The following is a 24,637-nucleotide window of genomic DNA, read 5'->3' as shown; positions in this document are numbered from 1 at the left end:
TTGCTAAATATTTAGTTATTTAGGTGTGCGTTATATAATGCAAAATTTATTGATATAACTTAAATAAAAACTAAACACTATACATTCTGACTTCACGAATAGAAAATGCTTATATAACTATTAATTTGTAAACCGCACTCTACTTTCAAACATAAACTAAAATGACCGTGTACTTTATCATCCTAAAATGTCCGTGTACTTTATCAATTTGGTTTTAGTTCATTTTTACCTTTGAAATAACTAGAAGTTTTACAATACACGCTGAAAACTATAAAATGCATAAAATTTGCTTAAAATAAGATTTGTGTATGAATTATTTACGGCTAACATGAAGTAAAGCGATAGATTTGTCAAAAGCCGTGTACTTTGCCTTAGATTTCAACTCTGAGAAATCAGTTGGTCAAGATTTTCAGGAAAACTTTAGGATATTAGAGAAAGTTCTTTATTACCGTGGATAGAGCTCTTAAATGCGGGGTTTATGGTCTTTATTTCACAAAAATTCTCCAAATATTAAGAAAGTTATTTTTAAAAACCTTACCTGAATCGAGACTTGTTGACATTTGTCGCCGTGCACTTTACCAAATAAGTCACGTGGGTTCTCCACCGTGATCCTGCTTTCAGTATATTATTACGTATTTGTTTGATAGGGTTTTCCAGGATTTTTAAGCTCTGCTTTCGTTTTATCCGTTTCAATATATCAACCGAACAAGTTGTATAAAAACTTGGTAGTAATGGAATGTATATGCTGATAAAATATGTTTTAATTAACAAGAATTAATTCTGCCGGAATTTGCAGCGCAGTTGCACAGTAATTAATCATGCCAGAATTGGCAGCGCAGTTGCACAGTAATTAATCATGCCGGAATTGGCAGCGCAGTTTCACAGTAATTAATCCTGCCGGGATTTGCAGCGCAGTTGCCCAGTAATTTATTCTGCCGAGATTTGCAGCGCAGTTGCCCAGTAATTTATCCTGCCGAGATTTGCAGCGCAGTTGCCCAGTAATTTATCCTGCCGAGATTTACAGCGCAGTTTCACAGTAATTAATCCTGCCGGGATTTGCAGCGCAGTTTCACAGTAATTTATCCTGCCGGGATTGGCAGCGCAGTTTCACAGTAATTTATACTGCCGGAATTGGCAGCGCAGTTGAACAGTAATATATCCTGCCGGAATTTGCATCGCAGTTGCACAGTTATTAATCCTGCCGGAATTGGCAGCGCAGTTGTACAATAATGGAATGAGCTTTCATTGTATACATGACTGGGCGTTCAAATTACTATTATTGAAATCAATTTATACTACGAGATACTTTATGAAACACACGCATGCAAGCACGCTCGCACGCTCGTTTGCTCGCTCGCGCGCACGCACGCACACACGCACGCACGCGCACACAAACACACGAATAAATTTAGTAAGTATAAGTTCTACAATATATCAAAAACATAGTTGGGCAGCAGTGCAATAGTACTCAGTTGTTTTGTTCATATTTTTTTTTCTTCAGCTTGTGCGTGACCTACAGAGCTAAAGTACAAGTTAAGCACTCTGATCGAATTCCAAGATGATAAGTCGGCAGGCTAATCTACGTTAGCAATTCTCTTGAGTGGAACTATGTGTCTGATATGAAAAAAGAAGTTAACATAATTATGTCAAGTCTAAGAAAGTGGTTCTAGAAGGTAGTTTATACTCTGATAAAAGATGTAAATATATACATATTTCATAGACGTAAAATTATTAAGAAATCCTTTGAGAGAGGGGTGTTTCTTGTGTGCCCTAAAACAAAAAGCTTAAGAAATTAAATTCAAATCTCATGAAATCATTATACTTTAATTTGATTTAGTTATAAAATAATACATTTAGTTGACTGAAACTGTACGTCACACACGGCTGCTTAACGCCAGCTTAACGCCAGCTCCACCACTTATCGGTGGCGTAAAAATGTGCTGTCGACACTTCCGTGGTGCATCAGTGCCTTGTGTTTACTTCTACACACGTGATTTATATTTAATTTGATAATTGTATGAAACATTTCGAAAATCGGAGAATGTGGTACCGTGTAAGAACTCATCTACTACAGGTTGGTTACGATTCCGTTTCAATATTGTTCGAACTATGGTGACAGGAGCTAATCTCCCGAATCGGACTAGTGCACACTTCGTTACTATTAAAACACACACCGTAAGAACATTCTGGTGCAAAAAAAGGAACATGCACATAGTTATTAAAGTGGTGGAGCTGTTGCTCTTGTGATGGCCCTGTCGAGTAGTGGTGGCGCTGTCTAGTAGTGATGGTGCCTAACAATTTAGCCATAACCGTCATTATGTGAGTTGTTAGAAGGCTGCACGTGCGCACGGGCTTTTATAGAGACACTCGTTAAGCTTTGCGCGCTGAACAGTAAGAGAGTTAACATATGTTTTTCGTATTCAAAACGATAAGTCGATACCGGGCTGCGCCCTCTTGCCGACTTTATTGTTATGTAGATCAATTATAGTAAACACATAGCGGGTCTTTCGCATTGTTATATATTTCTTCGGTTTGCGAAAATAAACAAATAATCTAGCAAGGACAGAGAGTGCATATTAAAGTAAAATCAATGGAAAAATACTCATACTCAGCAAATTGTGTTCTGAAAAACCTCAGTACAGGTGAGTAAGGCACACTGACCGATTTCCCAAATAATTGCTTGGGTCGTCGACTTTACAGTACCACATTCACTTCGCCCCCCGCCACCACCACCACCACCACCACCACCACCACCACCATCATCATAATCATCATCATCATCATCATCATCATCATCATCATCATCATCGTGTCTAGACCTGAGCAACATTAACTATAGCATTCCATCTATTAATTACCATTCACAAAAAAATACGATACGCAGTTTGAAGCACATATTAAGCACATTAACTGATGCACATTAACCGAATTTTCAGTGGAATTTCGGTAAATACCTAAATACATATTAACACTTAAGGTCTACGTAGGTGTTTTAGCACGAAGCAATGCGTACTTGGCATTTTTTCTTCATATGAAGAGTGTACAAATATAACTGAAGGTGTATTTTTTGACGTTTTTGTTCTGAGCTGACAATGGTATGTCTAAACTAACAATCTCAACGCTATTTACCATTTTTTTCTCACTATATTTACATTACAAAACATGATTACAGTATTTATGGGGTCAATAACAAGTTTCATCAATCCACAATGAAAAATTATGAATCGAAAGTTATGTTATATTTGTCGTATCGATTATAAAATGCAGGAACGAATCGCTTAAACTGCTTCTGAGTTTAGACTCCATTTCAAAATTTGAGCAAATTCACATAACCCACATGTACTTATTTAAATCAACTCCTTACCTTACTAGATTTCATATATAATAATAGGTTGGGTAAATAACTCTTGCGATATCGGTCCCTGGCCGAAATTTGACCAAATTAGAGTTGCCTATTCTTGACCATTATAAAGCCAGTGCCATCTTGCTAACCATCCCCTGCAGAACAATTACTTTTTAGTCCCCTACCGGTTTCACTAGAGAGGAATTAAGGTTAACCCTCTGTCCGTCTGTCCGTCCGTCTTTCCTTCCGTCCACAAAAATCTCTGTCCAGAGATAACTCAAAAAGTATCAAAGCTAGATTAATGAAAAATAGTATGTGGAAAGAAGGCAATATGGAGATTGTGCATGTTAGTTTCTTTTCTTCGTCAGACAAAGTAATACAGATTTATGGCCCTTGACTTACTAGAAATATAGTCAAATTGGTCTAGGTTTATGAAACTCAGTATGTGGATAGAGGGTAAAATGGAGATTATGAACATTAGTTATTTTTTTCGTCAGGCAAAGTTATGCAGTGTTTTGGCCCTTGAGTTATTAAAAATACAGCTGTTGACAGAAAAAATCGGTCCTGGGATAACTCAAAAAGTATCAAAGACAGGTTAATGAAAATTAGTATGTGGAAAAAGGGCAATATGGAGATTATGCCTATCAGTTTATTTTTTTCGTCAGGCAAAGTTATGCAGAGTTATGGCCATTGACTAATTAAAAATACAGCTGTTGACTGAAAAAATATCGGCCCTGGGATAACTCAAAAAGTATCAAAGCTAGGTTCATGAAACTCAGTATGTGGATAGAGGGCAATACGTCAAAAGTAGACATGGGTGATCTGGTAGGTTTTACGGCTAAAACTGTTGCATTTTGAAGGATAAAGTTTATTGTAAATGCCATTAGTTCACTATCACATGAGCTGGGGTGACTGAAACAACTTTGATTTATGGGTAAGATTCGTTTAAGTTTTCATGGAGATTCTCTTGAGACATGCTCATCCTTTTTTACAAGGCTTTAAACCGGTAAGGGACACTTTGCGCCCACTGCGCGGCGCTCTTGTTTATACTGTCCTCTGAACAAATGTAAAAGTCATGATGTGGAAATAAAATTATTCAATGACAACAATTGACTGTTTCGTTTAGGCTTGTTTTCAGAGATTTATATATATATAGTGTCCCCATTTCATACTCCCCCCCCCCTTCAAGCCAATTGATCGCCGCTTACGTAGTCTGTCATTCATACGCCGCCTTTTTAAGAAGTTTACTATTGACTCGTGTTTAGGTTACAAAGTCAGACAGTTTAAATGAGTTTTGTAAGAATATTTATATGAAAAACTACAGTAACCAGTACAGAAGTCGAAAGTTTAAATATAAGCCCCCTTTAATGAAACAGGGTCAACGCTAAATACAAAGGTCACTAACAAGAAACATGGAACAACAACACAAAACTTCACAAAGAACACACTAAAAAATAAAGCCAATGTTTTCAAGAGCATTCAGCTATAAAAGAACGTTTGAAAAATAGAACCACCATTTCAAAGGTGAGGTACTCAGATTTGTTCAGAGGGAAATAACTACGATTGAAGGTCTTCTTAAACGTTGATATTTTTACTTATTAGTTTGCAGAAGCGAAAGGTTTTATAGCGATAAAATCAAAGTTAGCAAGTAGCCTTGAAACAATTTCAAACGCGGTTCTAAAAATACCGATCATCGCAGTTCTGCAAAAACTATTTCAGTTGATATGTGACACACGTGTTGTGCCAAATGATTGGAGAAAAACAAACATACTTTTAACCCTAAAGAGTCCTAGTTCTGAAAAAAGACGCCGTTAAATTACCGCGGGATCAGCCTTCTCTCTTGCATTAGCAAGGTATACAGCGCACTGTTGAGTAAAATACTTACTTGTTACTTTAAATAAAATAACATTCTCGCCGACGATCAAATTGGTTTAGAAAAGACCGCTCGTGTGAGGACCACGTTTCCACCCTTAACAGTTAGAATAACATCAATGTGTTTACCGCTTTTATCGACCTTATAAAGGCCTTTGATTTGTGGAAAGGGACTTGATGCTCTACAAACTATTACTTCTAAGTGTCGACGGTAACATATAAAACAGCAATGAGTCAATTTATAATCGAACGGCATCCACCATTAAAATTAACAACAAGTTGACAGAATGGCTTGTCTGCAAGTCTGGAGTAGCTCAAGGAAATAATTTGTCGCCGATATGTTTTGCCGTATTTGAAAATGACCTTGTCACTGAACACAATAACCTTGGCAATGGTGTGCAAGTTGGTGATCATTTGGTGTCCATATTACTCTATGCTGATGATATACATGTAGTGCTAACTGCCAAATCAAAAAGAAACTTACACACTATGCCCAATACTATTCACGTTTGGTGAGAGAAATGGCGAGTCCTCAAGACCACTGGTAAATCTAAATGTATGGATTTCTGGCGTCCACGAATGAGACAAACAGACGTTCGTTTCCAGATCGGTGACAACGTGCTCGAAACCGTTTCCAAATACAGATATCTTAAAATAGTCATCCTCACAGACAATTGTTACTTTTTATCTCCCGCCGAAACGCTTAGCCGAGGAGAAGGAAGAGCCATAGGTAGCCTTATTCTCAAACTATATAGCCTTAAATATTTCGGCTTTAAATCATATAAAAAGTTATACAATAGTTGTATTGTATCAATACTGGATTAACTATCAAGTATAAGGGAATTTAAACATTACCAAGCCAGTGATAATGTTCAACACAGAGCAATACGTTACTTCTTGAGTGTTTCGCTCCTACTGCTGCCATTTCCGGTGACATCTGATGGCTCCCAGCACGGTCGCGTAGACAGTTAATCATGCTCCGTTTTGGAATAGGCTCATGATAATGGATAGCAGAAGAATTGCAGAACGGGTGTTTGAAACTGAATATGATAGCCCGCACACAAACAATTGGTGCAGTGAGATAAAATCGATCATGAAAGACCTTCAGTTATCGAATCACTACAACTCCAAATCTACAGTCGACTTGATAAGCAAGGATACAATTATCTAACGCCCGAAACGCACACTGGGCCCAATCCATACAGTCGTCGCCAAAATTGCGGACAAACAGGTTCTTTAAAGACACATAAGAAGCTGAGACACTAAATATCTCAAACATGTACGCTTTACCATGGCGCAATTCCAATGCGGAATCCTCCCTTTGCGGATGGAGACTGGTCGTTACGTCAACGGGTCCGTGGGTGAAAGGAGATGCACCACGTGCGACACCGGACAAATCGAGTCAGAGATTCCCTTTCTCCTCGTCTGCCAACTTTATAATGAACTAAGACGAGAGGCTTACGGCAACTTACTATATGAAAATATGTATAGTACAACATCAACAAACGAACAATTATAACACCTTCTGAGTGAGGGCACTGGAGCACTGCAAACATTCTTAGTAGAAGCGCTTGCTATTAGGAGGAGTAGGAGATATATAGACAAAACACATGTCACGGTAATAAACGATTTACTTACTTTACTTACTTACCATTGGTATGTAACACAACCTAGGATTGGATCCCCCCTTAACACTGTTGAATAAATACAGCCTAACCGTGCAATTTCTTCTTGGTGTACAATAGTTTTGCTTATTAACTGATGAAATATGGTTTAAAAATTCATCAAATCGACATAATTATGTAAGCATATTTAATAAGGTCTACAAATTGTCACTGATGACATATTTTATATTCGATTTACTTTATAAACACAGAATTCGCATTGTTGCTGTCATATATGGACATTAAAATAATCCTCGCACAAAATTTATTCAGGGCAGGTGACACGCCTTGTCTCTTACACATGTGTTTTATTTTATCAGTTTGGGTACTTAATGTCGATAATATATTTAAGAAAAGAAGCCATTTATTTCAATTTTTTATCTATTATCTTTAGAAAACTTTGGTCCATTTAACCATATTTGGAACCTCCTACATATGTCCGTTTTTGTAATGTAAACGGCGCAGCCCCAAGCAAACTTAGACTGTAAGCGCCCTCAACCTGACTTTTATCGCTAGTGTCTGCAAGCAAAAATTTGAGGAAAATATTCTATCTGCATGGAATAGGTGTATGCGAATAATGGAACTGCTTGAATTAAGTGTGTTTTTTTAATGGAATTTCCGAGGTAAAGCAGTATGTAAACATATATGATTGCCAAAGTTGAAACTCGCCAGTAGTCACTTATAACAATAACAATATTGGCACATAGTTAATTGCAGGAGACATTCGATGGAGTATAAGTATCGAAACGTTTACAATTACTCAACCATTTTTTGTTCTAGATGTAGTTTTTTTAAACTATCGATCATAGGTTTTAATCAACATACTCTATGTGAAAAAAAATCTTTTTAAAAAGTGTAAAACCATTAACGCTTTTGTTTCTTTTGATGTTATGTGGTATAACCAGTAGGTAATCAGAATTGACTTAAGGATCTTTGTTATATTAGGGCCAATGGTAACTTTTCAGCGGATGGCGGATCAATTTTAAGCGTGAAAATTGACACCATCCGCCATGTTATGACCCTTCGTCGCATTAAAGTTGATCCTCGCTGAAAACTAATTAAGGGTGACATTCAATACAAACACAGTCATCCTATGGTCATTCTTAGTTTAGTTTGAACTGATTTATTTTACAACGATTGTGAAACAAGTTATTACAACATTGTATTAATTATCCTCGTTGGTACGATGTTACGCGAGAGTGTGGTCATGTGTTATGGGGAAACCGGAGTACCCGGAGGAAACCCACTTGTTCGGCTTGGTGACCACAAACCAAACTCACATGCACACAGGCCGGGAATCGAAGCCGTCTTGGGGAATAGCGAGTGTGCTAACATTGCGCTAACCGGACAACGTCATGGTCATTTAAGGAATATTTACACCTCAACTTCCATTCCTGAAATGAACTGCCTTTCGGCAATTGCGTTCATCAATCGATGAACGCAACATCTTCGGATATGTTCGGATCGTCATTCATTGCATAACAATATACATGAAAGCTATTGATCTTGTTATTGGTCGTATTGTGTCTGCAGGTCCCGTGAAATATAGATCAACATTTTTAAAAGTGTCAGTTTATTATATTTTAAATATATTGGTACCAGAAGTGTTTCAATTTTACGTTTTCAAGTGATTTCAAGTGGTTGATCTTTTCCCGCGTTATTGTGACGTCATTTGAAAAAAAATGTTTCCGGTTATAGTCGGGTCATTCTATTTACCGAATGGGTAAGAACGGGTTACTGTATGTATATGTTCGAACACGGTCTCAGAATTCGTGTAAAGAAGCTAGCCAGTTAGACTGCGGAAGTCAATGGACAGCCGGTATCTGGCGTTAATTTTTTGTCAGTGTTTGTGTTCCATTAAAACTAGTGTCATTGACCGTTCCGATGATTCCTTCAATTATTGATAAAGCTGTCCTAATACATTTGTCTTTTTTGTGGCGTTTGTACGTTTTTTTTGCATTTTGTTCATTGTCTTTCGGGCCCCGAAACAGGTTGTTTACTTGACGTTTAAACAAGAAGACAAAATTTATTTTTTAATGGCAATGTCGGCAATACAAAAGCCTTTGACAGTTACATAAATACGTATTAAATGAGATGTACATAAAACACAAATGTTTTAACAATGCACACAACGATTTAATATGCCCTACAACACAAATATACTTGTAGGTTTTAAACTAAGAAGAAACTGCATCAACGGAGACAAAACGCCTTAACATAGCATTGTATATGAATTTAGCCAAACATCTTACAGTGATGTTATTATTTGATGGCATTATCTTTACAATTTCATTCAGTGTTTTCAATGATCTTGAACTATTATATTGTAAATGTATGTCGGAGCAAACCGAACAGCATTTTTTAGATTCTTCCATACTTAATTTGAATATACGCTTTGTACGTAGTATACTATTATAACTTCCAACCCCGATTCCAGAGAGTATGAACACAGTAATTATCTGGATAATGCAATTCTGTATTTATCATTCACATTAATTTCGAGATATAACTCGAATTTAACATCTTTCTTGGAAAGACCAGGAAACCCTATTTGGTGGGTTGGCACCCTATCTATGCAGTCTCCGTGAGGATACAACCATATAGACAGCTACAACAGAACAGAATAGAAATTATCCCAAGGATATTCAGCCCTCGATGGATCTAACGTACGTTTTCGCATCGACACACCACTGATGTGGTTCCTCCTGTCAATGCCCATTGTTTGCTCCTTTTCGTTGTCACTAAATACGTCCTGTTGGGCGGGCCCTTCATACCCCATCGAGGGCTGAATATCCATCAGACAATGAGCGACTGTAAGGCACGTGAAAACATCAGCAACGCAAAAGTTTACCTAGTGAGACGGGGGGAAATATCTGGTCGGTTGTCCAAGCTCCTATATTTTCACTGGTTGCAGGCGGGTTTACGTCGGGTGTATCTCGAGAGCAGCTAGGACGAAGTTGAATAACACCCTCGGGGAACCCATTCTAAACCCATTGCTTGAATTCAGGGTTTCGCTTCGAAGCGAAACCTTGAATTCAAGCAATGGAGGAGCCAGTCATCCCCTTGGATATGAATGAACCTACATGGAAAATGATATGACGAAAAAGACACATTCATGCTCAACTCCAGGTCCCAGTGGTATCCCATACAGGGTTAACAAGAATGGTCAAAACTTTTACGGACACTGTTGTCTCTCTTGCGTGTAGTCTAGAGGAAAGAAACTATTTCAGAGAACTGGCAACTGGCTGGGGCTGTATAGTCCCAAAGGAGAAGAGCTCTGTAATCGTCGAGCAATTTCAAACTGCTGAGTGTGGAAGGAATATATTTCCTCCATACTTGTGAAGTACATGACAACCTATATGTTTGCAATTGGATACGTAGACACCTTTGTACAAAATGGGGGAAATCCGGAATTCTCCGGCTGCGTAGAGCACACCGCCGCACTCGCACAACTGCTACTCGAGGTAAGAATGAACCAAAAGAGCTCACAGTAGTATAGCTTGACCTAGCAAACGCATTTGGCCCCATACCCCACCAGGTGATCGAGGTGGCACAAAATCAATACATTTGTACCGCATAACAGCCAAGGCAATCTAATCAAGAGCTTCACCAACATCAACTTGAGATTCACATGTGGCAACTTCACAACAAACTGGATTCTACTCGGGAAAGGAATTATAACAGGATGCATTCTCTCTGTCATCTTATTTGTCGTGATCATGATTATCAAAACAGCAGAGAGAGAATTAAGAGGCCAACTTACAAACACTGGGATTCGGCTCCCATCCAACAGGTGTTTCATGGATGGCATGGCGGTTACCACAGAGACCCATATTCAGGCGAGATGTATCCTCAAAGCACAAGATGAAACTGTGTCATAGGCACGGATGGTGTTCAAACCAGTAAGGTCTTGTAGTAAGGAAAGGCAAGGTGATTGACAAGCTGAAGCTGCACATACAAGATGAGTCCACAAAAGGACACTCGCATCAAGACAGGCTAAAACAGCAGATTGAAGAGTGGCTTAAGAGGATAGACAACTCGGAACTCACTGGAAAGTTCAAGCTATGAATCTTTCAGCATAGTCTCTTGCTTAGACTCATCTGGCCAATAATGGTCAATGAAATACCCATCAGCACAGTCAAAAAGTTGGAGCAGTCAGTTAGCAAGCATCTGATGAGGGGGCTTGGATTTCCGCCTCCATTTACCTATATTGAACTCTGTGGCAAGTCAGCAAAATTTCAGATGCCCTTCAGCTTCCTCGTCGAGGGATACAAGGTCGCTAAACACGTCTGCTCCTAACACTCGAGACTCGAGCGATGGAAAGACTAGTGGGATAGGAATAGAAGTTAGAACGGGAAGGAAATGGTCAGTGAGCCAGGCTGTAGTACTGACTGAAATCAGTCTCAAACGCCAGGACATTGTAGGCACTAGAAACAAGATAATAGAAGGTTTTGGCATAAGACAAAAGCAGCGCTTGGAGAATTCTGATACTGTCGAGAAGAGAAGCATGGTTCAAGGAAAAGTTCTGAGCACAGAAGAAGAAGCACGATCAGCAAAGGGGGTACAACTAGGACCCGAGGAGAATTTGACAAATTGGAACTTACCCAAGAGAAAGATCACATGGGAGGAGCCACTTCAAATGAGTTTCCTTCTCCAATCCGAGTATGACATGTTACCCTCTCCAACCACTTTGAAGCATTGGAAGGTATCAGAAGATCCTACCTGCTCGCTGTGTGAGAACATAGGATCGCTGCAGCATTTACTATCTAGCTTTTGCGCAACGTCTGTTTACATGGTGTCATGACCAGGTTCTAAGAGAAATGGCAAACGCCATAGAAAATGAGAGGCGGACAAAAGTCACACAGGCCAAAAGTATATAAACTTATAAGACACGGGGAGAAACAGCCAACAACACCAACGTGAGGGGCATCTTACAAGAATCTCAAAACTGTGCAATGTTAGAAGACCTTGGGAAAAAGTTGATATTTCCTGAGGAAGCGGCGCATACTGCCCTTCGGCCAGACATATTTATTTGGCCTTGGTCTCCAAGGCTTGTTGTATTTGTAGAGCTTACAGTACCCTGGGAAGGGAGAAGTGATGAGGCGTTCGAGCTCAAAAATGGTTAATACCAAGATTTGGTAAATACATGTAAAGATAGGGGTTGGAAGACGTGGATCTTCTCAGTGGAAGTTAGATGCAGAGGCGTCCAATCATAGTCAGTTTCGAAAATGCTAGGAGCCTTGGGAATCAAGGGAGGAGTCAGAAAGACTGCGGTCCACGGTCATGGGAGCGCTGCAGAGAGAGCGTCCAGTTGGCACTGGCTACGATGCAGTGATCCAGCTTGGAAGCCAACATAGACGAGGTCATGACTGTTCACCACTACCTACTTAACATATTTAGACCAGTTATCCTTGGTATTGCTATATTGAAAAGTAGCATCATTCACTTGTTCATTTAACATGTGATTTATAAGCAAGGTTGTGAGATTTTTACCTAGCACAGATATTTAAGTGCTCTTATTTTACATCGTAGAGATAAAGGAAAACGATCTAGCTCACCCAAAACTGCTGTATTGGACTTTTGATTACGATCGTCCAGAATATGTAATACAAAACCTTTTATATCATACATTACACAAACCTCACATCCATTCTTAAGAATTGGGGCAATTATGAATCAATCAATGACAGCTTTGTCCTAACACCAATCTTCACTCTTTTGAAAATTGATAAAACGTGATTTTGTGCTTTTAAAGCTTGATCTTTCAGAGACTTCACAGGATTTGCTATACTTCCAGTATATTAAAAATATCTAAGTAGCAAAGGCTACCAACAACTTCAATAGGTTGATTTTCGATGGTCCAAATGAAACTATTTATATTTTTCGACGAAACATATTTGTATTTTAACAACATTAATTTAGTAACCCATTTGCATGACTTTCTCTGCACATCAAATATTAACATTTAACGACAGGTTGTGAATATCGCTATTGGTCAGATTATCAAAATCTACATTGTCTTAAATAGCATTTATAAACAAAATCAATAAAAGAGAGGAAAGGGAATGCTCTTGTTTCAAGGCTAGAGAAATATCGAAGATGTCTGAATATGACACACGCTGTATACAAATCGTTGACACATGCCTAAACATTTGCATATAAAGACTTTAACATATTAACACTTATGCCAGATTGGATTAATTTAATACTTTAATTTTCGAATAAGTTCACTCCTTTCACCTTCAAATGTGAATCAAGACAACATATGTATAAACATACCGACAAATTTATTCTTTCCTCCACTCGTTTTCCCATAGATTAGTTATACTAGAATGCCATCGTCACATTGTTATCATAAAGGTATTGTCGCTTGCAATGAGCACATGCTTTGATGTAAATAAAATCACCATAGCGTTCACATAATCGAGTCTAGTGCACCAAGTATAGCAAAGAAAGTTCTACAATCTGTAACGAGGCAAACTTTTGTAAATAAAAGCTACAAATATGTGAGGAAATTGCTAATACATTTTACAGTAAACATTATGTGGAACTTATATTCATCGTTTTAATCGGGTTTTTTTTATAAATAAAAGCCTTGCATTACAATGAACGGTCAAGATGATAAGATGCATTTTCCGTTGTTGACCTGTGGTCCAGGTCTCTGTGTTCGGCTTTCAATGAGAATAGTGTCAAAAAACGGACTTGTAGACAAGCTAAATAAATCAACAACATGACAACAATAAATCAAAACAAACAACACTTGAATCTAAATTGTATTACGTAGATGATGAAGCCACAAAAGAATCACGACTTGGTGCACACCTTTAAACATGTTTACGATGAAAATTAACAATTTGGTCGGGTTTTCGCAAATATATAGGATAATTGTGATGATCTTTGCCACGAGTATTTTTTTACCTTAACCAACGATTTGATTAAAATGATTACGGTGCTTTGTACCGCGTAGTGTTGGTTTATTAAAACAACACAGTTTCTTTGTTGAACCATACGGCGTATGAAAATCGTGTCTTGAGAGCCAGAACTGCCATTACGGCAGTCAAATCTGACGTTGCATGACCAAGTGTTTCATTAGCAATTCGGGCGAGGGCTAACTAATGTGACAAATTTAAAATAGCCGCGATCAGGCAGTGTAGGTTAACATCTTGGGCATCACAAATAAAACATATTGGAATTGGAAAAGAAATGAAGACATGGTATAATGAGTATATATTTTGATTTTGATAAGAACGGATAGCAGCTTTGACAGAGAGCTTGAAATGACCAGTTAAGGTTTTGCAGGCCTAAACTTGTTAAAAGGTAGGAAGCTTTATGCTCTGTAATTCTCACGATCGAACATGGAATATTGATGTTATACTGTTGTTTAAACGTGAAATACTCCCACTACTTACTGCTGTATGGCTAAGGGCGTGTATTCCTGTTTCAGCGTGATATCCCATTACAACCATGAGACTCGTGTATCCAGTGACCGCCTTCATCTGTCTGCTGCTGTCTTGCTGCTATTGTCAAGGTAGGTAACCCTTGTAACCACAAAGAATGAAATTGAGATCGATTAACTGGCGTTTACAAGACAGTTGCTCAAATATATAATAAGACATATTTTACAAAATGTAAGTTTTCAGAAAGGCCTGTTTATTATTATGGAATATAACTGTATATTTGGGTTCTATCTTTGTGCCTTTAAGCAAGGTCATAGTCATTTTCTTTCACTGCCGTGCTCGCTTTATTTTCTGTTGTATAACAGACAATAATTTAATGTAAAACTGTCCCAGTGTTATTATAATTTCTTCTAGAGACAAAATTCGGACAGTTAAGTCTGCCCAGTATTTTTTCGTTAAACCAAAATAAATGAGATAGGAATTCTCAAATCTGCCTCACATATTAAAACGCCTGTCAACTGACACTCTGTTTATTTATGTTGTTCATTTAATTAACGAGTTAAAAAACAAACAAAGTGTGAACACTTAGAAAGTTGATGAATCTTGTAATAAGCTAAGTTAAAAACAACAACGAAAAAACAACACCAGACACACTAAACAACCTTTGAACGGCTTAAATTAACTGCTTATCTAATAATTATCTTAAATTCTTAAAAGATATTATTTCAAATATTAAATAATGATTTTAATATTAGTTTACATTTACTTTTTGTTAATGTTAAGTTAAGCTGAAACATGAGATTTTACTTTAATGGTGTAACCACAGATTTAATTAATTTTGTCGAACTAGCCCTTAAAAACGCCACAACATGAAACACATATTACAGAAGGTATATTTATGTTGGTAACATCTGCAGTATTATAATATCTTAAGTAAGGTTTTATGGGTTTATGGCAGTAAATTGTTTGTCTTTGATACATAGAATACGTTCCGTTTTTGTCAATAAAATTGTTATATGACACATACAGAAGTAACACTAGCATTGAAGGAAATGTCTTGGTCTATATCTGATGTTCCCTATACCTATATATATATATATATATATATAGTACTAATATGGCTTCAGCCAAAACTCAAGTTTGTGATGAAATACTGAAACATCAAAATTGCACCATAAAACTCTTATTTGTTACAAAAGAAGTTTTATAAACAGAATAATAAAAACGTCAGTGTTATAACACAATGATGAATTATAGAGGTCACACTTTCCGATTATTTTATCATATTTCTAAAGAAATAAAACAGTATCTGCTTTGTAACAAAAAGTTGTATATGGAGCTTATGATTATGTATGAAGCAATATGATGAATACCGAGAATGAAAATTGCACACCAAGGAGGCTTATCGACAAATTCTCCAACAGACAACAACACAGCGCAAGGCAATGTAATACTAATAATAATAAGTTGGGTATATCGCCTTGGAACGGTCAGTCGAGAAATTCGCTAGGGATCGAGTCAACCTTATACTTATCTTTCTCCAATAATATTATTATTATTATTATTATTATTATTATTATTATTATTATTATTATTAATATTATTATTATTATTATTATCATTATTTGTATTATTATTATTATCATTATTTTATATTATTATTATCATTATTATTATTATTATTATTATTATTATTATTATTATTATTATTATTATTTATAAGGCTATGAGATTGCCAAACAACGGTATGCACGTCACTTGCGTATAGCCGTATAACACACATACTGAACATGCAGCGGGACATTGTCGTTCGCGTCTTCGTCGTTATCGGCGTCACACTTTCATGTCCAATCTCTAACTTCAGCACTTTTCACAGATATTTTTTATCCTTGGTTTTAATTTTATATGGTCGTAATATCCCGACCAAGTTCGATAAACAGTCAGATCGCAATATTTTCATCCTAAAATTTATACACACTGTTTTAGCTCACTCACTTGAGCATTTTCTTAAATCTACTTAACCACATGACAACGTTATGTACCCGTCATTCTCACGGCACCGTAAGCTACGTTTCCACGGATATAAACGTAGTAATCCGCACCTAAGCCGTATCTCACCGTAGTAATCCGTACCTGAGCCGTATCTCACCGTAGTAATCCGTACCTGAGCCGTATCTCAACGTAGTAATCCGTACCTGAGCCGTATCTCAACGTAGTAATCCGCACATGAGCCGTATCTCACCGTAGTAATCCGTACCTGAGCCGTATCTCACCGTAGTAATCCGCACCTGAGCCGTATCTCACCGTAATAATCCGTACCTGAGCCGTATCTCACCGTAGGAATCCATACCTGAGCCGTATCTCAAAGTAGTAATCCGTACCTGAGCCGTATCTCACGGTAGTAATCCGCACATGAGCCGTATCTCACCGTAGGAATCCGTACCTGAGCCGTATCTCACCGTAGTAATCCGCACATGAGCCGTATCTCACCGTAGTAATCCGTACCTGAGCCGTATCTCAACGTAGTAATCCATGTTATTACGTACCAGCACTTGTTCAAAACGTATTCAAGACTTATCACAAACCTGCAAGTTTCGAACATGCACACAATTTGGAGCGATCCGTGGCCATTTGGGCGTGACTTTGGTCGGTTTTGCTCAAGCTACAGAGAAATAATTCCTAACTCCTGCAATTTTTAAAAAAATACTTACTATATATTTAAGGATTAAAATTCGACATGTCGATTTTTAATACTTATATTTACATTTATTTGAATTTACATTTCTGCTAAAATAAATAAATAATTCAAGAGCATTTTCTCTTTTTTTCTTTCTCTGGAAAGCTCTGGGTAAATTAGAACAGCTATCGTAACCTAATTTTATACAACAATGAATGCGTAGATAAAATAGTTTCTTATCTAAATGTTTATTTTCTATATTTTCATTGTCAAGTTTATTATAAATACGTATTATAAATGCATTACAACTAGAAAGTAGAAAAGTACAACTAACAAGAAAACAACAAAAATATCGCCACCTACAAAGTTCTCATTATATCTCGCGATAATACACGATACTAGCATTTGTTAAGTCACGAGCGAGTTTTCAAATTGGAGAGAAATTCCAGTCAATTTACTTGTTGAGTGTTATTTTGAAGAATCAGTTGGTGTATGAATCATGTTGGAATACGGCGTTGGACAAAACAGCAAGTGCATTGTCATTTCTTTGGAAGTAAACATTCAATGAGGATGAAACGTCTCTGTGGAAACGACAGTGGCGGTGGGTGGTGTAACGTGAACTTTCGCGGAAGGAAAGCCAGAGGACGCGAAAAGACTTAGTGTTGAACTGAGCTCTTTCTTATGGACGTTGCTGGGTGCACTACAATATGTTATTGTTTCATTTCCTCGATTTCATGTTTTGTCAGATGCTTTATTTTTACGAAATGTCAAATCCAAATTTCGAAATAATTCGTCGATCATCATTGTAATTTAATATTTCTTCAAATGTTCCATACATCATGAAATCATCTACATTAAAATCAATCAAATTATCGTTGCTTATTTTGTTTTAACTGCTTAACTGCAGATTACAGTTTTGAATGTTGCCAATAATTTTACTAAAATTTCATTGAAAAAAATAGTTCCGTAGTAAATATGCCCCGGTCATAAGTATTATTGCGCCCAATGACAGGACAGAAGTATCGAACAAACGCACGCGATATCGATGGGAAATGCTATTGCATTTTATGCAGAAATAATGTGAAGTTGATAAACAACAACCATCGTTAAGGAATGAAGTGTTAAAGTAAATATTTTCGAATGTTGAACGTGACGTAACCTTTTTTTCACCCTTATCTTTTGGTTCTACGAAACATAAGCAAAACAGTAAGTATTTTCTTCAACGATATAGTTGACATAATTGCACATATTTTCCATTTTTAGTTATATGAACCGTTAAGTATACATTTTGATAAAACGAATCAAAAGTTGCTTGCCGCAGTCAAATATAATACAACGTAGTTCAACGTACCTTTCCCGTCATATATTGCCGTAGTAGAGGGCGTAAATATGTGTACTTCTCCGTGTTTCCCCACCCCACCATAGGAACAATCCCATCCGCGCTGTCAACACCCCGACATCTCCGCGTGTGTGACTGTACCATGAATGATAGTCAGTTATGATACACGTTTATTGCCGATTATGTAACCCTTAAAATGATTATCTTGACCAAACTACTTGTTCGGCATTTCTTACTCTATCACGCGGCATCGGTGTTTAAGGTTAATCATAATCACTTTGGACTTACTTGACCAAATTCGTTTTATATATTCATGTATATAATACATACAGCATTTTCGAATCATTCATTGAAGAATTGTTATGTACTGTAGCACAGTAAGTCTATCTAATGAATGTTATGATGCGTGTGATTTTGAGTAGCAGAAAAACGGTTTAAATCCTCCGTGTGTTCCTAAATGATTCATAGACTTCATAGACATGTTGGTCTAAGAAGGGAAGTTCTGTTGGGCTTTTCGATTGGACTAAAATAAGTAGGGCCCTTGGCGTAGTAAAAGTGCTGTTAAGAGCTTGGGATACATATAGCTGCATCGGTATTTCAAGTACACTCATGAAACTTCATAGGAGTGTTGGACAATTTCATTATGCACATGCTAATGTTGTTCATTTCAAAAATTACATAAAAACATGCGTGTGTCGTGGGTGCTTCAGGGGATATTTATCTCGTCTGTGACAGTTCGAGCTTAATTCGGCAGAAATTTATAAAATTGATCTAATGCTTACGTTTTGCTACGATGCTTCGAATTTAAGAACAAAACACGATATTAATTTTGACTAGTGAGTATTTGACCTTATAAGAGGTAGTATAATCAATAAGGAAACCAATGCAATTATTGATGACTGTGACCTACCGGCGGGCTATCTGTCAAGGCAAAATGCTAATTCTCCTAGCTGTGACACACATTCACCAGGTACGGCCCCCACTTTGCCTCAATTTGGCATATATCACACACAAGGAAGTTGGTGGCTTAAAAAAAGTTAAAACGTAATTTGCATGTCTTGTACTTTCTGAACCCTTCACAATATAAGTTTGACAACTGGAAATACTTCCTTATACTTGAACATGCTTGTCCGAACAAAATATATGGAAACAAGATTTTTATTGTATTGTTTAAACGTTGGTAACCTCAAACATATAATCTAGGCTCCACGTTGGAATGTTGGTTATCTCAAACATATACTCTCGGGTCGACTGTGGAATATTGGTGACCACAAATGTATAACCTAACTCGACGGTGGAATGTTGGCTATTTCAAACATATACTCTCGGGTCGACAGTGGAATGTTGGTTATCTTAAACATATACTCTCGGGTCGACTGTGGAATGTTGGTTATCTCAAACATATACTCTCGGGTCGACAGTGGAATGTTGGTTATCTCAAACATATACTCTCGGGTCGACAGTGGAATGTTGGTTATCTCAAATATATACTCTCGGGTCGACAGCGGAATGTTGGTTATCTCAAACATATACTCTCGGGTCGACAGCGGAATGTTGGTTATCTCAAACATATACTCTCGGGTCGACAGCGGAATGTTGGTTATCTCAAACATATACTCTAGGGTCGACAGCGGAATGTTGGTTATCTCAAACATATACTCTCGGGTCGACAGTGAAATGTTGGTTATCTCAAACATATACTCTCGGGTCGACAGTGGAATGTTGGTTATCTCAAACATATACTCTCGGGTCGACAGCGGAATGTTGGTTATCTCAAACATATACTCTCGGGTCGACAGCGGAATGTTGGTTATCTCAAACATATACTCTCGGGTCGACAGCGGAATGTTGGTTATCTCAAACATATAATCTAGGGTCGACAGCGGAATGTTGGTTATCTCAAACATATACTCTCGGGTCGACAGTGGAATGTTGGTTATCTCAAACATATACTCTCGGGTCGACTGTGGAATGTTGGTTATCTCAAACATATACTCTCGGGTCGACTGTGGAATATTGGTTACCACAAACGTATAACCTAACTCGACGGTGGAATGTTGGCTATTTCAAACATATACTCTCGGGTCGACAGTGGAATGTTGGTTATCTTAAACATATACTCTCGGGTCGACTGTGGAATGTTGGTTATCTCAAACATATACTCTCGGGTCGACAGTGGAATGTTGGTTATCTCAAACATATACTCTCGGGTCGACAGTGGAATGTTGGTTATCTCAAACATATACTCTCGGGTCGACAGCGGAATGTTGGTTATCTCAAACATATACTCTCGGGTCGACAGCGGAATGTTGGTTATCTCAAACATATACTCTCGGGTCGACAGCGGAATGTTGGTTATCTCAAACATATACTCTAGGGTCGACAGCGGAATGTTGGTTATCTCAAACATATACTCTCGGGTCGACAGTGAAATGTTGGTTATCTCAAACATATACTCTCGGGTCGACAGTGGAATGTTGGTTATCTCAAACATATACTCTCGGGTCGACAGCGGAATGTTGGTTATCTCAAACATATACTCTCGGGTCGACAGCGGAATGTTGGTTATCTCAAACATATACTCTCGGGTCGACAGCGGAATGTTGGTTATCTCAAACATATAATCTAGGGTCGACAGCGGAATGTTGGTTATCTCAAACATATACTCTCGGGTCGACAGTGGAATGTTGGTTATCTCAAACATATACTCTCGGGTCGACTGTGGAATGTTGGTTATCTCAAACATATACTCTCGGGTCGACTGTGGAATATTGGTTACCACAAACGTATAACCTAACTCAACGGTGGAGTGTTGGCTATCTCAAACATATACTCTCGGGTCGACAGTGGAATGTTGGTTATCTCAAACTTATAATCTTAGGTCGACAGTGGAATGTTGGTTATCTCAAACATATAATCTCTCGGGTCGACAGTGGAATGTTGGTTATCTCAAACATATACTCTCGGGCCGACAGTGGAATGTTGGTTATCTCAAACATATAATCTCTCGGGTCGACAGTGGAATGTTGGTAACCTCAAACATATAATCTCTAGGGTCGACAGTGGAATGTTGGTTATCTCAAACATATAATCTCTAGGGTCGACAGTGGAATGTTGGTTATCTCAAACATATAATCTCTCGGGTCGACAGTGGAATGTTGGTTATCTCAAACATATACTCTCGGGTCGACAGTGGAATGTTGGTTAAATCAAACATATTACTTAGGGTCGACAGTGGAATGTTGGTTATCTCAAACATATACTCCCGGGTAGACAGTGGAATGTTGGTAACCTCAAACATATACTCTCGGGTAGACAGTGGAATGTTGGTTATCTCAAACATATTACTTAGGGTCGACAGTGGAATGTTGGTTACCTCAAACATATACTCTCGGATCGACAGTGGAATGTTGATAACCTCAAACATATAATCTCGGGTCGACAGTAGAATGTTGCTTATCTCAAACATATACTCTCGGGTAGACAGTGGAATGTTGGTTACCTCAAACATATACTCTCGGATCGACAGTGGAATGTTGGTTACCTCAAACATATAATCTCGGGTCGACAGTGGAATGTTGGTTATCTCAAACATATACTCTCGGGTCGACAGTGGAATGTTGGTTATCTCAAACATATACTCTCGGGTAGACAGTGGAATGTTGGTTACCTCAAACATATACTCTCGGGTCGACAGTGGAATGTTGTTACCTCAAACATGTACTCTCGGATCGACAGTGAAATGTTGGTAACCTCAAACATATAATCTCGGGTCGACAGTGGAATGTTGGTTACCTCAAACATATACTCTCGGGTCGACAGTGGAATGTTGGTTACCTCAAACATATACTCTCGGGTAGACAGTGGAATGTTGGTTAAATCAAACATATTACTTAGGGTCGACAGTGGAATGTTGATTATCTCAAACATATACTCTCGGGTAGACAGTGGAATGTTGGTTACCTCAAACATATACTCTCGGGTAGACAGTGGAATGTTGGTTACCTCAAACATATACTCTCGGGTAGACAGTGGAATGTTGGTTAAATCAAACATATTACTTAGGGTCGACAGTGGAATGTTGGTTATCTCAAACATATACTCTCGGGTCGACAGTGGAATGTTGGTTACCTCAAACATATACTCTCGGGTAGACAGTGAAATGTTGGTTACCTCAAACATATACTCTCGGGTAGACAGTGGAATGTTGGTTAAATCAAACATATTACTTAGGGTCGACAGTGGAATGTTGGTTATCTCAAACATATACTCTCGGGTAGACTGTGGAATGTTGGTTACCTCAAACATATACTCTCGGGTTGACAGTGGAATGTTGGTTACCTCAAACATATACTCTCGGGTAGACAGTGAAATGTTGGTAACCTCAAACATATACTCTCGGGTCGACAGTGGAATGTTGGTTATCTCAAACATATACTCTCGGGTAGACTGTGGAATGTTGGTTACCTCAAACATATACTCTCGGGTCGACTGTGGAATGTTGGTTACCTCAAACATATAATCTAGGGTCGACAGTGGAATGTTGGTAACCTCAAACATATACTCTCGGGTCGACAGTGGAATGTTGGTTACCTCAAACATATACTCTCGGGTAGACAGTGAAATGTTGGTTATCTCAAACATATACTCTAGGGTAGACAGTGAAATGTTGGTTACCTCAAACATATACTCTAGGGTCGACAGTGAAATGTTGGTTACCTCAAACATATGCACCAGATACGGCGGTCCTACATAATATTTGAGACAATCATATCAAAGTTATTTAAATAGAAAATAATGAATCGCTAAAACTGAAAAAATAAGCATGAACAAACGAGGTCCATGGAGGTCGTCCATGTATTATATTGAGCTTAGGAGCCATGTGTTGATTTCAGTGCATTACATGTTTTCTCAGTATATACAACTTAAACGAAGGTTTCCTATGAAAAGGTACGAATATATATGATTACGTGAGAGGAATATATACCTTGCACTACAAATACGACCTATGTTTCTTTCATAAAACATTTGTTTTTATATGATACACCTTTATGCAAGTTTCTCTCTATGTACAGTTCAATACAACAATCAGATTTTCTTGTACAGCTGGTAAAGATTTTCCGTGTTTGAAGGTTTAAAGCACATGTAGAAACATTTTAAGGCATGTAATTAATTGTGAATGTTCGATTTTCATATAGATAACGTCTTAAGTCCTTGATCGTATGACAACACCCAATTGCTCCTGGTGAAACGCTACTCACTATTATGAGGCTGTAAATTATGTAACTAGTTTCAAATACCATTTATACTTTTTGTTACTCGTTTAACAAAGTGCTTTTCAAATACAATTGATTATAATGTAATATTGGATTTGCTCTAGATAATTCCTTTTCATCAATAATCGTATTTATGGAAGCATTATTCGCCATACACCCAAGAGGGGTAAGGTAGCTTGCTCATAAGCATCTCTGTCAAGGCGGACTCGTTACGTATTTTCTGAATATAACAAATGTAACAATAAAGAAAGGCTGTCATATCTTTCACCTTTGCCGCATTAATGATGACATTTTATTGCCATTAATTAAACAAGCTAAAATAATGAGAAATTATGCAAAGTTTGTAACATAGTTCTTATTCTTAAATATTCAAAATTAAGTCAAAAAATGTGGTGTGCCTTGAAGGAATTCGACCAATTTTCCGAACACATGTTTTACTACTCTTATGTGAAAGTAACGAACTAACATTTTACAAAGAAAGACTTCTTATCATAAACAGACTTTCAGAAAAGGTAAGAACTGAAATCAGATATATAACTGTCATTCTTTACTCCCATATATGCCACTTCGGTAATAATTAAAATGATTTAACATATAATATATCATTGTGTAACAATGAAGTCACATAAAATCAGTGATCTATCAAAAAAACAAACAGCTAAAGAATGTATAGATATTGTTTTTTATGCACAGCTTACTACAAGTGGATACATAAAAGGGAAATGCAGTACAACTTAATAAACACACGGTGGAGTGATTTTGAAAATAAAAATCATAGTGTCGTACAGATGATTTGAGCAAATTTATGCTGTAAAAGGCAACTGATTCACAAGTATCAGAGCGATCATTAAATGAATCAAGTAATCGTTTTCCGTTTATGCCCATATCAAGCTATTCGTATCTTATAGTTCAACCAAATACTGCTTTCATGAAAAAGGCATAAAGACTATCTAATATCAACTTTAGACATAAATAGAAGAACTTTTGTTCTTAGAAATGATAAATACACATGATATGGTTGAAGTAGGTCAGAATGACCATTTAACAAACAATTCAACAAAATATATTG

The 24,637-nt window shown here is 37.5% G+C and overlaps 1 protein-coding gene across 3 annotated transcripts in view; it reads left to right on the top strand.

Moving 5' to 3' along the window:
- The first annotated feature begins 13,805 nt into the window (after positions 1-13,805).
- Positions 13,806-24,637, top strand: part of LOC128229985 (mucin-5AC-like) — a 25,734-nt gene continuing 14,902 nt past the window's right edge. For all 3 annotated transcript variants that reach the window (XM_052941947.1, XM_052941948.1, XM_052941946.1), the window contains exons 1-2: positions 13,806-14,196; positions 14,324-14,407. In XM_052941947.1, the coding sequence (XP_052797907.1) occupies positions 14,344-14,407 (64 nt within the window). In that variant the 5' untranslated portion in view covers positions 13,806-14,196; positions 14,324-14,343. The remainder of the gene's footprint in view (positions 14,197-14,323; positions 14,408-24,637) is intronic.

This window comes from Mya arenaria, chromosome 4 (genome assembly GCF_026914265.1).
Source record: "Mya arenaria isolate MELC-2E11 chromosome 4, ASM2691426v1".
Taxonomy (NCBI): Eukaryota; Metazoa; Mollusca; class Bivalvia; order Myida; family Myidae; genus Mya; species Mya arenaria.
Note: the sequence above shows the minus strand (reverse complement) of the source record. Positions and strands in the feature narration are given on the sequence as shown.